This window comes from Sebastes fasciatus, chromosome 18, assembly GCF_043250625.1.
Source record: "Sebastes fasciatus isolate fSebFas1 chromosome 18, fSebFas1.pri, whole genome shotgun sequence".
NCBI lineage: Eukaryota > Metazoa > Chordata > Actinopteri > Perciformes > Sebastidae > Sebastes > Sebastes fasciatus.
Window position 1 is genome coordinate 25,221,567 of NC_133812.1, and position 18,420 is coordinate 25,239,986.

General features: G+C 40.3%; 1 protein-coding gene across 11 annotated transcripts in view; it reads left to right on the plus strand.

Annotated features, from left to right (window-relative positions):
* gphnb (gephyrin b) overlaps positions 1 to 18,420 on the plus strand; it is a 117,354-nt gene that overhangs the window by 49,124 nt on the left and 49,810 nt on the right. For all 11 annotated transcript variants that reach the window (XM_074615259.1, XM_074615252.1, XM_074615256.1 and 8 more), the window contains 6 exons: positions 2,297 to 2,354; positions 2,457 to 2,549; positions 7,546 to 7,640; positions 8,081 to 8,147; positions 13,047 to 13,319; positions 16,868 to 17,002. In XM_074615259.1, coding sequence (XP_074471360.1) covers positions 2,297 to 2,354; positions 2,457 to 2,549; positions 7,546 to 7,640; positions 8,081 to 8,147; positions 13,047 to 13,319; positions 16,868 to 17,002 — 721 coding nt within the window. The remainder of the gene's footprint in view (positions 1 to 2,296; positions 2,355 to 2,456; positions 2,550 to 7,545; positions 7,641 to 8,080; positions 8,148 to 13,046; positions 13,320 to 16,867; positions 17,003 to 18,420) is intronic.

Consider the following 18,420-nt stretch of genomic DNA (forward strand, 5'->3'; position numbering starts at 1 on the left):
ACGAGATGTCGCGTTAACTTTGACAGCTCTAATGCATACACATGAAGAAAACACACACAACACTTACAGTATAGCTACAATGATACAGTATGTTACATAAATACTATATATATACATCTATATTTAAACATATATACATATAGAATTAGACACACACATACATAGCCTACATGTATGCACCACTGTGTGTGCACACATGAATCCACAAATCACTTCATACCTCAAGGATATCTCATGAACATGCAACAAAAAAATGTCCAGTCAACAACAGCATATTGCTGCCTTCGCACAGAAATGGCATCCCCGATAGTGACAAAAAAAAAAAAACATTCACTGGCACACACACACACACACACACACACAAACTCTCACACACTCACGATGAACAACACAGCAAACTGGAGGCTCCAGGCAGGAGGGGTTGCCTAGGAAACGGTGGGAAGGAACCCTAGTTATTTGTGTTGAGCATATTTTCATTTGGGCTGAAACAGAGAGGCATAAAAACCCCAGGAGAGGGAGGGAGGTGATTTGTCCTGACAGCTCCTTTACTCTCCCGAGGTGTAACACAGACACACACACACACACATAAACGGACGAATGCACATGCATGAACACAATCACACACAGACACATACAGAGATGCCAAACACCCCCACCACCACCACCACCACCACCGTCCCTCCCGAGCACATCAAGAGAAGTAAATCACTCGTGCCATCACAGCGATGTTAGCAGGGGGGAGTGTGTGTGTGTGTGTGTGTGTGGGTGCACAAGTTAGTGGATGCTCCGAGTAGCCCTGCATTGTGCAGTGTTTCATGAAAAACTACTTCTTAAATGATTCTTTCTGACTCCTCTGCCTCTATTGTCAGAACAGACAGCTTCCCTCTGAGTTCGTCTCCGTGCACGCTCGCTGCAGTATTTTGGTGTTGTCTTGCTTAGCGTGTCTCCCCTCCGCTGCACAAAAAAAAAAAAACGAGCAGAGCCGATGGATTCGGTGAATGATGTTTTCCGGGGTACAGCGTTTTCCTCTTTGTGCAGTGTGAGGAGAGCGAGAGTGGATAAAAGCATCTGGGAGAAAAAGAAACTAGCGGATGCTTTAATGTTGGTGGGTATTTGTCCGGGGGAGGGTTATCATGTCGTTTAAGTGGCTGACGCGGAGGGGGAACATGATGCAGTAGTCTCCCAAAAATAGCGCTCCTTTAAAAAAAGAAAAGGGTTACATAAGGGGTGTCTGTGCAGAGCCTTCACCTTGAGCCTGGGGTTGTTCTTTTTCGGGTGTGATACCCGGTCTGGCCACAGGAGGTCGCCGTGGATCGCTGCTCAGCAGCAGCAGCAGCAGCAGCAGCTCTGTCCTTGTCTGAGCTCCCTCTTCAGTGGGCCGTCCTGTGGAAAACCCTTTCAGGAGGAGATGTTCAAGGACATCCTCTCTCTCTTCCTTACATTCCTATGTCTCTCTCTCTCTTTCCTGCCTCACTCGTCTTTATTTCTGTTCTCTTTTCTCTCCATCAGTGTTTTCACAGGCCTTGCGTTGTCTTAAATGACAGATGTTGGGTTACTTATAGAGTCGTGTTTGCTGTCAGACCAGGAACTAGAGAACAGGCGTTGTTTCAGTCAGACAAACACAATAATCTACAAGCTTTGGGGAGCATGTCTGGGTCTGTTTAGAGTGATATATTCTGCTTTATTACTCTGAGAAATCTAGAGGTGACGTCTGTTACTTAAACCTGCTGATCCACTTGGATACTACCTGGCAGCAGGGCGGTGGTGCATATAGACAGAAGAGAGACTTTCCTCCAACTGGTCATCCTGAGTTCAAGCTCTCCACTACTGCTAAAGGGTTTTTAAAGAGGACCTTATTATGCTTTTGTGCTGTTTCCCTTTCCTTTAGTGTGTTATATAGTTGTTGTGCATGTAAAAGATCTGCAAAGTTACAAATAGTCCACGCCAAACTGAGTTACTCTCCCCCACAGAAACACTGTTCCTGAACTGCCTGAAACGCCTTGCTTGAAGTCCTGCTTTTTCTTCCGTAACTTGGTGATGTCACCAAGTAACACATTTGCTCAGGGCCAGCTCCAGAACCCTTACAATAGCCCCATAAAATGCATGATACGTCCTCTTTAAAGAAAACTCTGACTTCTGACAAAGTCCACAGTTCCTTAGCCGACCCTTTTGACCTCCCCATAGAAAGGTAGCAAGACATAAGAGGATTTTCTTGCAGGAATCAACAAAGTGTCTTGTCTGGAATCTAATACGTTAATAACTGCATCGGTAATCTAATGTCTCTCTCCTTTCTCAGGTTGGGGGGTATGATCACGGCCTACAAGATAGTGCCAGATGAGATCGACGAAATCAAGGTAATCTATCAATCTGTCTGTTTATATACTGTATCTGTCTGTCTTTTTATCTGTTGATGATCATTTTGGTAATCATAATGAATCATGTGTTTGTGTGAACAGGAGACTCTGGTGGATTGGTGCGATGAAAAGGAACTTAACCTCATCCTAACCACCGGAGGCACCGGCTTCGCCCCGAGAGACGTCACACCAGAGGTGGGCTTTGTTTTTCAGTTTGTTTTTAATTTGCTGAAATAACCCTCTGAGACGCGGCCGACCTTATTGTCTTTAAGAGGCTGCAGCGTTGCTCTGTGTTCATGTGTTAGTCCCCATAGTAGACATTTTAACGCAGTGAGACCATTTCTTTGAAACCTCACTGTATAAAATGACCTGTGGTGACCTCTAGGATAATCACAGCCTCATGAAACTTTACAGCCACAAACTAGAGACCTAGAGCATTCAGAGGAAGGATGGCTTTCCTAGCTAGATTGACAATAAGGAGGTTTCTGAGCAGTTTACACAACAGAAGTGCTCGCCATCTAATCGCCGGAAAATGCAATTCTTGCAGAAATCTCCAAATGTCAAAAGTTTTTCATACCAAATCACAGCATGGCTTTTTCTATGGTGTTCCTCAAAGTCTTGGTGTCTTAATGTGGTATTTTTGGAGGGATTATTGATCATTTTCATCAATTCTCGAGTGGTAAAAAATCGTTAAATTTAGCACCAAATCTGTGTAACAACCCAAAAATTGCTGCAACAACTTATGAGACATAATAGAGTATGGGATTGGACATCATATACTTCTATCATAATGTTCTAAGCTCCTATACACTCTCAGCTGAACTGCATCTCAAATTAATCTTCAGGTTCCCAGCTTTCAGATGATGTACACCACTTCTATGTGACATCTACTGCTGACGTGCTATCTCCCCCTAAAGACCCCCTGTACCCCCATAAAAAACACAAAAACAAGTCTCTTAGGGTTAAATAAAAACATCAGACTGTAATTGAGACATAACAGAGAAGCGGTGTTTGTTGAATACATCCTGACATACTCTCGTGTTGGCACAACATGGCTCAACACAGTGACAGAGAATAATGCGCTACATCGCGTTTTATTGTTTGCAGCATTTCATAAGGATGCAAACCGTATAATGAAGCTTGAGAGTAAAATACAGCCAGAAACATGTTACATAAGAATCAACAAGGACAGCTCGGGGGTGAAATATGGACACTGTTTTGGTTAAGAGGTCACGGGGAGGGATGTAATGTTATACAACAGCAATAGAAGCCTGATGATAGCTGATGTGTGTCTGCGAGGGGAAACGGCTGATCTCTCCTGTTGCTTCATTCAGAGAACCTCGGCCTGTTTCTGCTGATTACAAACGTGTGTTGCAGCGCTGATTAACACACGGTGTAATTAGCCCCACGGTCACATGGGAAATAAAGAGGCAGAAGTTAGATCCTCATTGATTCACTTTTTTTTTAAAAAGATATGGGATGATGTAGCAAGCAAATCAGAGATAATGAGTGTCAGGTGTCAGTGTGATGGAATAATAGATTAACTACAGGAGAGGAGGGCGACACACAATCACACACATTCCTATTTCTTTATTGTATTGAAACACTTTTTTCACAAATTATTTTACACTTGGAATCAGATTAACTAAAATATTTCAGATTATAAAGGTTGTTTTCTACCTTAACCAATATGGTTGAGTTATTTTAATCCAAACCATGATATTTTCCTAAACCTAACTAAGTAGTTTTGTTGCCTAAACCTGAGTAAGTAGTTTTTCTGTGAAGACAGAAGTATATTTTGAAAAGACTGTTGTAATGGAAATTCAATTAATATTCCGAGATGAGTCCTAATGAACGTTGAAATAAGGATCTCGAACAGATGAAATGTCTTTGTTGTATTTTATTCTTGCAAGAAGAGGCACTGGTTATACAGAGTCACACAAAGTCTTCAGAAGAGTGCACCGCAGGAGATTATTACAATGTGACTATATAGAAATCTACAACAGGGACTGTGAGGAAAAGGAGTTGTTTTGCACAGATAAGGAGTTGTTTTACTCAGACAGTGTCCCAGTAAAAGTCAACACTCAGTACTTTCCCACTACATGAGACGAAGAGCACACAGACAGTAACTTTCCACTGTTGCATAAAGAGACATCATTACATACAATGTCATTTTCCATTACACTGTATGCATGTAACGAGCAGAAATTGACACGTGTCGCTGGACATACGTGGAAAAACACACAAAAAATGAGGAATAACTTTTCGTAAGATATCATACAAACTGTTTCATTAACATTGTTTCTACGGTAGGATCCCGGTCCCGCGGGGTCAGGCGCACCTGACCTAAACTGCCTAAACCTTACAAAGTAGTGTTGTTGCGTTTTTTGTTTTGTTTTGTTTCAGTTCACAACGTCAACCACGTATTTAAAACAACCGTAATTCGGGTGAATATACGTTTTCCTCGAAATGTAATGTGTATTCCTGCAAGAATCTAAATTTAGTCATCTTCACGTTCTCATCTTCCCTTACCCATCTTGCCACACACTCTTGTTAACCACATAATTTTTTTCTGGATTAACACTGCTGTTACATGTACTCAGCCATCCTCACTCACACACACACACACACACACCAGTAATTTGGCAGGGGATGAGCTGTGGTTCTCAGCAGTATCATTGGTCCTCATCAATCATGGCAGACAGCAACCTTCCTGGAAGGGGAAGACACGTACACAGTGTAGTCACTGATAATACCTGCTATCTGATTCAGCCCTGCATGCTGGAGACAACGACGTCTCTCCGTCTGTCTCTCTCTGTGTGTTTGAAGGCTGTACGAGACACATACGACTGTAAGCAGGACAGAAGTAACAGATTACATGTCGCGTCTTTACTCTAATCGAGGAGCTCTTTGTATACTCTCTGACATATAAATGTTACTTCAACTGCTTTATGTTTCTAGTACAGTAAGTACGACATCTTATTGTGTAAAACCACAATAAGATGTCGGAGCTTGATCTCTTCCTGTTAGTCGCCATCCAGCAGATGTATTCTCCGTTAATTGTTTTCAGCATGCAAGTACATTGATTTCTGGTGATCAGTGATTAGCCCGTGGCACAAGAAGTATGTAGGATGTATGAGAATTGTCTGCTCCAATATTTAACAGGACTAAAAGACTCAAATCTTTAAAAAAAATCGACCGTAAAATGTAAAAACATTGGGTCAGATCACTGGTGGTGAATGAAACTAACTTTAATAAAACAGTTACTACTTCCTCTTACATGGGTGTAGCATGCTTGCAGAGAAATAATGTCATATTTCATCACATGCACTCTAAGTCTTCCCTCTTCTCTTACCCTCATCATACATTTAATTAAGACACATTAATTCCTGCGATTAGACATAGCCCAAAACATACATACACTTTATCCGAAAACATGCCTGTTGAATGAAACAGACCCGTCTCCCTCTTCTCCCATTCAGTGACTTTAATGTGATGTATGATGAGGTATAAATCCAGCTTCCCCCCTCCCTCTCTCTCCCTCCCTCCCTCGTCTCTATCTCAGCCTCTCCTCTGTCCCTCCCACACTCTTTCCCTTCTCCTCATCTCTCTCCTCTCCTGAGTCCAAGCCCACGATGCTCATCAGTGGCTCCTCATCTCTTTGAAGTCTTTTCTCTCCCCTTCTCCCTCGCTAATGGTGCGTTTGAAGTGTCACTCAACTCAAGGGCACCCAACACACACAGCTGGAGGAGAAGCCCCTATCTTCTCTGCTATCTCTCTGTCAGGAACGTGCTGCATCAACTGCACGCCCATAAATATATACACACAAATGCATTTGTTGCACATGTTGCTGCAAAACCACCGAAACCATACGTATCCCTGCTGGGATCAACTCCCAGGCTGTAGGATCACATTATTCAATGTTTAATTGCACAGACTGATCAAAGAAGAAGACATATTCCTGTATTGATTGCAAAGATTGGATCCATCTAGATTGCTAATGGGGGATGTAGATTGGGGAGGAGACGGGTAAGATAAGGATTTTTCAGACAATTGAGAGATGGATTGTGCCAGAGGGATTATAAATCAATATTTAAAGGGCAATCCAGATGTTTTGAGTCAAGACATGCATTCAGGAGGTTGTTGTAAAAGTGTGGGAGGATTATCAGTGTTTCCTGGTCCATCTGCCTCACTGTTTCAGCTTTACTTCTTTACTTAGCAGGATTTTTATGCCTCTGTGCCGGCGACAGCTGTGGCCGGAGGCAGAATGTCCATCCGTCCGCACGTACGTCCGGTTCGTTCTTGTGAACGTGATATCTCAGGAACGCCTGGAGATAATTCCTTCAAATTTGGCGCAAACGTCCGATTGGACTCAAAGATGTAATGATTGGATTTTGGGGGTCAAAGGTCGTTTTGTGACCTCACAAAACATCTTGCCATAACTCAAGAATTCATATGCTAATTGTGACAAATTCACACAAATGTCTAACAGGATAAAATGATGAAATTCTAGTTTGAAGACGTAACTTTAATGAATTGTAGGTTAAGTATGTTCCATTGTTTTTCTCTATTGTTGCTTTAAATCACTCTGGATTACAGCCTTGGCTGTATGTCGTCCTTTCTACATGTGACAAAGAGCAAGTTAAGTTAAAAGTGAATTTGGAGAAATCTTTTGGTATCCAGGTCCTTAAAAAAAATTTTTTATTTTTTTTTATTCAATGCCTTAAATGTTAAAGGTCTTTTTGAACACACAGCGAGATACAATATTTAAAGGTAGGGTTGGTAATCTTCAAACACATTTTTTGTTATATTAACTTCAAATTCTCATGACATCCTGACAGCAATCAATAAATCAAATGGTCTGACAAAAAAAGAAAAAGAATCCGGTATCTGTGGCTGTCACAGGACTGTAATAAACCCGTCCAATCATTTCAATCGGCCTTGATTGTAATGATTGGATCTTTCCAATCGCTTTATATGAATCCGTCCTGTAATTTAAATTTGATTACACTCTTGTCTCTAATGAACAGCAGGATATTTTTAGTTCAAATGGCCGCCTGAAACTTAAAAACGTAAACTCTCTCCGGCATTTGAATAAATCCTTTTAAAAAATACTTAAGACAGACGCATGCTTAGTTGGACTATGACCACACTAGTAATGACCCTCCTTTTTGTCTCTCTCTTCTCTCAGGCCACGAAGGAGGTGATAGAGCGCGAGGCTCCAGGGATGTCTCTGGCGATGCTGATGGGATCCCTCAACGTAACACCGCTAGGCATGCTTTCCAGGTCAGACACGCATCCTCACATACGTCACAACCACGACCATTATTTACAATCATTTATTTAAACACTCATTAAGATTGAGACTTTTTTTTCAAGAGCGACACAGTGCAGAGGATTAAACACTGTATAAGCATATAAAAACACAACATGCTGAAGTTAAATGTCCTGTGACCTGACATTATCATTACTGTCCTACTACTGGCAGTTACTCCAGTAGAGCCTCATAGATAAATAATGTACAGTATGACTCCCTTCTGTTGGTTAAAGGGGACCGTCCCACCTTTATGTAAGACAGAAGGGTGAGTGAGTTAATTTATCACCTGTGATAAAGTGCAGCGCTCTGTGATACACCGAATTAAAGCTTTAAAGGGTGGAGGGAGAGGCATACATCACTTTGTTCCTCTGCATTCATATAAACTGTCCGCTGTGTTTGTGCGTTGCAGACCTGTGTGTGGGATCCGAGGGAAGACGCTCATCATCAACTTACCAGGAAGCAAGAAAGGCTCCCAGGTAGGAAACGCTGCAAAGAGACGGAACTACATCACCTTTCTCCAGAGGAGGATGGGGTTAGGAAGGGTGTGATTTGCTTGAATATCCCCCCCCCCCCTCATAGTGATAACTGCTGCTTCACTAATAAACCATATTAAATACCTAAAATTATAATATTTTAAAATATATCTAAGTAAAGCGCTCCAACGTGAGAACAATTATATAGAGCCTTCTTTCCTTTTTGGAGATTTGCAGAGATGTGGCTTCCTCCAGGAATATAATATGACCGAAATCCGTCATCAGAGCAGACTGTTTTCTTACTCATAGTCATAGTATATGTAGGCATATACTGTAGCCTATTTATTTATTTATTTTAAGTTCATTTTTTTGCCTTTTCGCCTTTATTTGATAGAGATAGTGATAGTCTTGAAAGGAGGAGAGAGAGGGGACGACATGCAGCAAATGGTCACAGGTTGGATTTGAACCTGGGCCGCTGCAGTAAAGACTCAGCCTTTATACATGCCTATTTATTGTTATGTTTGCAGCAGGTTGTGTTATTGCATTTTTTGATTATCGAATATTCTAAGTTTATAAGTAAGTGTTTTGTCATGCCTGGCTGAGTGGCGCTGTCCATGGTGCTGAAAGAGGGATTTCATTCTGGCATGTTAAATTAGCATTTAACCTTTTTGTTTTGTTGTGTATGATCACATCATCTATGTGTCCACGTGAGGAAAGGCAAGAGTCTGTAAATATTGTGCTACTTACTATTGAGTTACATTTTTTTCCTGCAAATGCAGTCGTTAAGTTCAAGCTCCAAAATTGTTTTATTAAAGTTCGAAACTATACTATAAATGTCACTTTACCAGCTGCGTCCTCTCTATAGGCCCACTGTGGTTGGTGAGATTTATTTTCATGAATGAAAATGTTCCAATCGATTAGGAAGTCATTCATCCATTTTAACTTCATTAATTCATATACTGTAGAAATAGAACGCTCTATTTCTTCTAAAAACAGCGCTCTCATTTTAGTGTAGAGCGTCACATTGGGTTTACTAACACACCCTATAGGTAGCTATGACCTGTTGGTATGGACAGCATCAGCTTAGCATTGTGCTGATAACATGAATCCTTATGTGAAGGTCAACTTTGCTTTAGACTCTCACCTGCACATCGTTTGTGACGTGTAAATGAATCTATATTATTGATAAGTGCGTGTGTGTGTGTGTGTGTAAGCAGCATGTGTACAGTGTGTGTATGGATCTGAAGGTGTGTGACTTTGTGTGACTCCATTTGAATGATTAATTGATGTTGTCTCTGCTTACAACATCTGTGTTTGTTGTTTCATGGTACATTTGTACGTTTCTGTGTTTTGATGTATTTCTATCTAAAGGTATAGACTCAGAGAGCATGTGTGGGTTTGTGTTTGTTCTTGTATGTGAGAGCATGTTTGTGTGTGGTAATGTAAACCTGTGTGTGTGTGTGTGTGTCCACCCACTGCTGTCTCCGTGTCCCCCTCCATCTGTCTCCCTCTCCGCCGCGCTGACCTGCACATCTGTCTCTGTCTCGTTACGCGCCCGCTTCTCCTGATCGATTTTAGTATTTCTCTTAATCAATTACGCCACCTCTCCCCCATCTGCTGCCATATTAGTGTCTCCCTCATCAACCCCCAGTTAAAGTTAACGGCACACGCCGCCCATCGCAGGCTTTTATTACGATGATCTCCTGTCATAAAGATAACGGGGAAGTCCGGCTGAGCCAGCCAGGACGAAGGGCCTCATGTCAGAGGGTCGGCTGGGCATCTTTTAGCCGCTCGTTTTGCCTCTTTGGCCTCATTCACACTGCAGATAAAAACCCTAACCCTAACCCAGATGAAAGGGCTCCGAGGTGACTTTTGCACTTTTCTGGTTTCTTGCAACTTTAGTGGTCTAGAAATTGAAGCATGTTGTACTGTGTTTAAGATACTGTCCATTTCTTTCTTAATTTCTTGTCTTTTTCTCACTCTCCATGTCTTTCTTTTTCACTTTTTATGTCTGTCTCACTGTCTTTTTGTTGCAGTTTCTTCTCTCTTACTGAATCTCTGTCTCTCTTAATCTCTCGAGATCTCATCTCTCTCTCTCTCTCTCTGTCTGTCATCCTCTCTCGTCATCTCCTACAACCCCCCCTCTCTTCCTCCATCCTTCTCTCTCTCTCTCTCTCTCTCGTTTGTGTTTCTCATCCACTGGCAGTATATCCAGGGATTCTGCTCTTTAGTGTTCTTGACAGTTACTCTCCTCCAGGACAAAACAGAGAATAAGAGCAGAGAGGAGAAAAAAAACACCAAAAAAAACACTCCTGACGTACCTAAAAAAAAATTCCCGGCACGCAATGAAAGCACAAAACGGGAAAGGAGGAATGTCTCCAGGCTCTTGACACCATCCTCACTCCTTCTTTTTGCCCGATCCTTCCCCACGTCAGCCCCAACGCACCCGGCTCTCCTTTTCCACGTCTTCCAAAAACGCTCAGATGTGGGCTTCAAACATGCCAGCGAGAGCAATAAACAGCCTGTGTGTGTGTGAGCTGTGGGGTTTGGGATGTGTGTGTGAGCGAAGGAGGGGGCAAAGGTTAGCTCGCGGCTACACAGCAGGGCTGGCGGCCTCGTGGTCAACTACTGAGGTTAACCCGTTCTTTCATCTCCCCGTCTGAGGAGTCCCTCTGCTCCCCCTTGTTCATGCACAGTGGTGGAGGATGCTTCTTCCAGCCGTGCATGCATCCTATCGGGATTTTAAATCCAGTCAAATCAAGGTTAACACTGTCATATTTAATCCGGCCTGTGATATGCACACATATAACGGGATGTGAAGTGGAGAGGTTGCTCCCGAAAGCCAGCGTGGATACTGTAAAAAAAGCGTGGGGGCGATTAATAATGTATCCTCTCAATGCTTAAAATACACAGGAAGATAAATAATTTCACAGATTAGCTCTTGTCTTGGGAGTGAGGAGAATGGAGCATTTAGCATAGCCGAGGAGCCCACAGGCACACTGACACCCGGAGAGACACCGGAGAGGGGAAACGGAGATGGAGGGAGGAAGGAATGAGTATGTAAGATAGTATGGATGTGGCCAGAAGGAGGCGCTGTGATCTGCTGAGGAGGAGGAGGAAATCTCTGCTTGTGATTCTGCTGCCTCAAACAGGGACACTGTATTTGTGACATAGAGCTGAGGAGATCCTGGTTATAGTCGTGCACTGTAATTTCTCAAATAGCATTTGAAACAGACTTACTCTATATTTAAGAAAGGCCTTTATTTCTAATTATCCCTGAATCATATTTTTGTGAGATGTTTCCCTGTTTTTGGATCTCCTTCTGTTTTTATTTTGCTCCTCCTCCATGTTTACTAGTTGCTTTAATACATTTAGGATAATCTACGTTTCCACAGCACTAATTCCATCAGTAGTAATGTCACACTCAACAATCTGTTCTTCTAGTTTTGCACGGATGTTTCACATTAAAAGCCCTCCAGCAGCTCAAAACAGCTCTTCCCACTTTGTGTTAGGCTTTTATTGTGACACTTTTGACAACTGACCTTTGAGTTGCCAACCAAAATTAAACGTTTCCATCTATCCCTGATGTGTGGATAGATAAATGTACTTTCTTGATCCCAAATTGGGGAATGATTGTGTTACAGCAGCACATTATCCAGCCACATTAAATACACAGTAAATATACGTATCAACACTAGAGATAAATATCTATAGAATGTCTATAGAATACACAATATAAAGAATATATTAGAATACACTATAAATATACCAGACCACTACAACTAACATAGAAAATATAAACATAGAATAACACACTATACAGTATACTTTAGCAAAATATGCAGATTTGTCGCAGTTTTTTGTTTTTAAAGGTCCCATATTGTAAAAAGTGCGATTTTCAGGTCTTTTACATTATACAGCAGGTTTAAGTGATATATAAATACTGTTAAACTATCAGAACGCTCAATATACGGAGAAATACACACAGCCCGTATTCAGAAATTATGCGTTTAAAACAAGCCATTAGGATTTCTGTCCATTTGTGATGTCACAAATACACAATATTTAGACCATTACATGGTTTTAAAAGTAAACATTCTAAATGTGTCCCAGTTTATTTCCTGTTGCAGTGTATGTAAATAACATCAGCTGACAGGAAGTAAACATGGACCCAAACAGTTGCCTAGCAACGCAATTCCGTTGAAATGCACTAAAACGGAGCTTTTCAAACCGAATTTTAAATACAGGCATATTCAGGCAGACAGTATGAGGAAAATAAAGATGTTTTTTTAACATTACAGCATGTAAACATGTTCTAGTAGAAACAAAAAATACAAGTATGATCCTGAAAATGAGCACGATATGGGACCTTTAAATAAAAATTTGAGGTAGTATAACGATTTACAAAACAACATGTGCAATCTTATTGAAGGAGCAAAACAGAATGGAGTATGGTATGTATGATGATGTATGTATGTATGTATGATGAAGTCCAGGTAGCTGAAAACATTTGATGATTAAAGCATGCTGTACTTGAGAAGGGTTGTGAAGCTTTTAAGGTGAAACAATTGCAGGAAGTGTTTAGTTTCATTGACAGTAGCTCAACTCCGATTAAAAAAGATGGCAACATGGAAGAGATTTGAATAAATTAGTGAGTGAAAACAATATTTTTGTCAAAAACAGACACTCAGAAAGGCAGAGTGGTGACTATAACATGAATCTGTTGTTGTACTGATGGAATAAGTGCTGTGGAAACATACATTGTGCTGAATTTAATTGTGACACTTTCTTTCTGGCCTTTATGTTGTTCATGCTGGCTGCTGTTGTTTGGCATTATTTGAATACTGACCGATATAAATCATCCCCGTCACTGATGTTCTCGCCCTCCTTCTACTCTTCCAGGAATGCTTCCAGTTCATCCTGCCAGCGCTGCCGCACGCCATCGACCTCCTGCGGGACGCGGTGGTGAAGGTAAAGGAGGCGGCGGACGAGCTGGAGGACCTGCCGTCGCCACCGCCGCCCCTCTCGCCGCCGCCCAACAGTTCGCCCTGCCGCCAGACGGAGGACAAGGGCGTGCAGTGCGAGGAGGAGGACGAGGAGAAGAAGGACAGCGGTGTGGCGTCCACCGAGGACAGCTCCTCCTCCCACATCACCGCCGCATCCATCGCCGCCAAGGTACCAGGGCGGAGGAGAGGAGAGGGGAGGGGTTTGGTGTTTCACCTTTCATCTGACTCCATCCATTTCATACATACGTCATTCACACAAGCACGTGTTAAAGGTGCTCTACGTAGCATTTTAACATCAATAAATCATTAACAAAATGAAAAAGAAGATAAAAAGATAAGTTGTTTTGATCTGTGGCAGATACATGTTAACAGGAAGTTCTGTAGATCGGATGTTTGATGACACTAAAATTAGATAAATGTGTGAATTACAGAGTTTCTTAGATATGCCATCAATCTTAGTTCAAAGTTGCATCATGTTGGAGTATAATTACTGCTGATCCCGGCTGCTTAAAAAGGCTGTCATGATGATGTTATTATAACAAAGGTACACAATGACTGTGAACATGACACGTTGGTGTTTAAAATGCTACAGGTAGCACCTTTAGATGACGGATTTACTGTTTTTCAACCCATGCCTTAATAAAATGTCTGTGCTGCGGCGTCCTGCTGGGCTCAAACGTGGTCCAACTGGGAAATCATTTACACCTTCAAAATCTATGATGAATCTCTCTTTCAATAACAGGAAGTACACAGTTTCTCTGACGCAGTTAAGAGGCTGGATGGTGGATCTGCTCAGTAGCCTCTTCACCAAATGAGACAGTCTGGCGTCACAGAGATCAAAACTAACCAACTGGTGCATCAACTTCTTCTGTCAAATATTTTAAAAGCTATACCACCAGTACTTTGTTTTTAAATGGACTCACTCTGAGATTTGAGGCACATACGATACGTGAATATTCACCGTCAGTGTGGTAAATGGCTAAATAAAAAAAAACATTTGAGCATTGTGATGAAGGTAACACAGCCTATAGTCTAAGTATATAGTATATAAGTCTAATGCGGTGAGGGACAAAGTGCAGATGTACGACAGAATATTAGGGCCACATTAAAGGAAAAAAAATCGGAGATTTCAGGAATAAAGTCATGACTTAAAGTCGTAATATTACGAGAATAAAGTCATAATTTTACGAGAAAAAAAGTCGGACTGCAACGAGAATAAAGTCATAACTTTACAATAAAAAGTTGTAATATAACGAGAATAAAGTCATAACTTTACAATAAAAAGTTGTAATATAACGAGAATAAAGTCATAACTTTACGAGAAAAAAAGCCGTAATATAACGACAATAAAGTCATAACTTTATGAGAAAAAAAGTCGTAATATACCGGGAATAAAGTCATAACTTTACGAGAAAAAAAGTCGTAATATAACGAGAATAAAGTCATAAATATTCAAGAAAAAAAGTCGTAATATAACGAGAATAAAGTCATAACTTTACGAGAAAAAAAGTCGGAATGTAACGAGAATAAAGTCATAACTTTACGAGAAAAAAGTCGTAATATACCGGGAATAAAGCCATAACTTTACGAGAAAAAAGTTGTAATATACCGTGAATAAAGTCATAACTTTATGAGAAAAAAAGTCGTAATATACCGGGAATAAAGCCATAACTTTACGAGAAAAAAGTTGTAATATACCGGGAATAAAGTCATAACTTTACGAGAAAAAAGTCGTAATATACCGGGAATAAAGCCATAACTTTACGAGAAAAAAAGTCGTAATATAACGAGAATAAAGTCATAAATATTCAAGAAAAAAATTCGTAATATAACGAGAATAAAGTCATAACTTTACGAGAAAAAAAGTCGGAATGTAACGAGAATAAAGTCATAACTTTACGAGAAAAAAGTCGTAATATACCGGGAATAAAGCCATAACTTTACGAGAAAAAAGTTGTAATATACCGTGAATAAAGTCATAACTTTATGAGAAAAAAAGTCGTAATATACCGGGAATAAAGCCATAACTTTACGAGAAAAAAGTTGTAATATACCGGGAATAAAGTCATAACTTTACGAGAAAAAAGTCGTAATATACCGGGAATAAAGCCATAACTTTACGAGAAAAAAGTTGTAATATACCGGGAATAAAGCCATAACTTTACGAGAAAAAAAGTCGTAATATAACGAGAATAAAGTCATAACTTTACGAGAAAAAAAGTCGTAATATACCGGGAATAAAGTCATAAATTTTCAAGAAAAAAAGTCGTAATATAACGAGAATAAAGTCATAACTTAATGAGAAAAAAAGTCGTAATATAACGAGAATAAAGTCATAACTTAATAAGGAAAAAAAGTCGTAATATTACGAGAATAAAGTCATAACTTTACGAGAAAAAAAGTCGGAATGTAACGAGAATAAAGTCATAACTTTACGAGAAAAAAAGTCGGAATGTAACGAGAATAAAGTCATAACTTAATGAGAAAAAAAGTCGTAATATAACGAGAATAAAGTCATAACTTAATGAGAAAAAAAGTCGTAAAATAACGAGAATAAAGTCATACATTTTCAAGAAAAAAAGTCGTAATATAACGAGAATAAAGTCATAACTTAATAAGGAAAAAAAGTCGTAATATTACGAGAATAAAGTCATTACTTAACGAGAAAAAAAGTCGTAATATAATGAGAATAAAGTCATAACTTTACGAGAAAAAGTTGGAATATTACGAGAATAAAGTCATAACTTTACGCTCGGCTTTACTTTCAAGCTGACCCGAATGCTCCATTAAATATTTCCCTGTAGCACAGTGGATTACAATTTACTGTATCTGTTGTATCCTCCAAAATCTGGCAAAAAAAAAGCTCTATTTGGAGTATACAGTAGTTTGACATGAGACAGGCCTTGTCAGACATACGTGAACAGCATGTGGTCCTGATGTGTGGAATTTTGAGGATTCAGTCTGAAATTGCACTCCGATAATTTTCTTCCAAGCTTTCTTTCAGGTTTTATTGACTTTATTTCTCTCGGCTACATCTTTGCCAGAAGCTATGCGAAAGTAAAGTCAATGAAACCCAAAGTAAAGTATACTTTCTAATCTATTTTTGCAGTACTACGCTGTGAGTTATTAAAAAGCAACCGTGGTTATAACGTCTTGAGTTGAAAACGAGTGAATCTCTTCCTTAACATGAGTTTGTCATGTATCTCTGTGTATCATATATCACGACTGTGTGTCTCTACATCCATCTGTGTGTGTGTGTGTGTGTCTACTCTGTGCAGTCACATGTAACATCGAGTATCTCTCCATACCCATCATCCTATCCTGCCCTGTCTGCAGCCTGGACCCTGCTTTGTGGCTCTGTTGTCAGGGTAACATCCCACTTCATTGTCCAGTCACAGAAGGATGTTTGGTAAGACTCCGCTCCCCTGATATCTCATTAGTTGTCATCATCATTATGAGCTCATTTGTCTTTCATCTGCATCAACTCTGTGAGTAGGCGTGGTTGTTAAAGTTTGACATGTGACTACTGTACACATCGGCTGGTTTCTGTGTCTGTATATAGATTTGTAGCATCTGGACACTGTACAGTATATATATATATGTGTGTGTGTGTGTCTTCCTGGATTTTGAATATCAGTATGCGTGCTGCTGCAGATGGGGTTTATGGCGTGTGGTGTTTACATGCGTGTGTGTGTCTGCGTACGTTTGTGATCTCAGATCCCAGACTCCATTATCTCGCGAGGTGTGCAGGTGTTGCCCCGGGATACAGCGTCTCTCAGCACCACGCCCTCGGAGTCGCCCCGCGCCCAGGCCACGTCCCGCCTCTCGACCGCTTCCTGTCCCACACCCAAAGTGAGTACACGTACAGGAAACACGCTCTTACACACACACACACACACACATACATTTAGACAAACACACATTTAAACTTACATCCTTGTGAGGACTTAAAGCTGGCAATGTTAAGGGGAGACACTACAGGTGAATAGGGTAAAAACTTTAACTAATAGATATCACCATGAAACTTCCCCCGTTGATTACTGACATTAAAACATATATTTTTTGTATTACAAGTTTTCTGAAATGTCATTTTTAAAATATACAAATGAGGCATTATCTAATGGTAACTTTCGGTGAATTTAGGAAAAAATCTACAGACTCAAACAGACAAAGTCGTAAAATAAACACCTAAATGTGTATTTTGGATGTTTTCTTTCCACTAGTCTGAAAGAAGACGTGTTATAGAAGAAAAATAGCCCAAAATCAGTTTGGGTAATATGTTTTTGCTTGTAGTGTCTTGCCTTTTTCCTAACCCCCGATAAACTCCATCATCAACATAGATGACATTTCAATACCCTGAATCAGTTTTACTCAACCTTGTTGCAAGATAAATCTGATGGGTTATGAAAGAATGAACTTTGATGCTTAAAATTCTGTTAGTTCTTGCTGCCATTTAAAGCTACAAGTACTCATTTTATTATGTTGTAATGTGCAGATTTAATCTTCAAACGAACCTTAATAAAGCTGATTTAAAATGTGACCGTAAACGCAAATCCTAAATCAAAACTGCCCTTTGAAAAGTACTTAAAAAAGTCCGTTACTAGATAACTTAAAAAGTTTTCACCAGGCTAGGAGTACGAGAACATACACCTCCAGATACACACATACTGTATATGCTCATACACACACACACACACACACACACACACACACACAAAGCTTTTACTATCTGCTCAGCCCTACTACTGTATGTCTCCCACAGCGTTCACCTCCACAGACTTCGGTTATTGTAGCTGTACAGTTGGCTATGTTGTGTACAAGCGTATATGGTTTCTAGTGGTATCGCTGTTGTACTCAAAAGACAAAGATTTCTGATTGTGATTCATAATTTCCTTTCAGTTATTTTGGGGAAGAGCAACTCGTTCTCACTCCCAACTTGTCAAATACTGAGGCCATCCTTTATCCTCCGTATGAGACGAACCGGGCTTTCAACTAACTCCAATGTAAACCCACCCGCGGCATTATTTGATTCTGTTTGTGTCCTGTGTGAAACGTTGACTTATTTTTCCGTAGTTTTATTACGTAACTTCTGTACTTTACTAACGCCAGTTATGTAACAAATAAAACAAGCGGAAACTGTACAATTCCTGTAAAAACAGACGTTTATTTTGAAAAGACACTATGCATTTAACGAGTGGAAACTGTAAGTTTCCTGTGAACACGGAAGTTTATTTTGAACAGACACTATGCATGTATCGAGCAGAAACTGT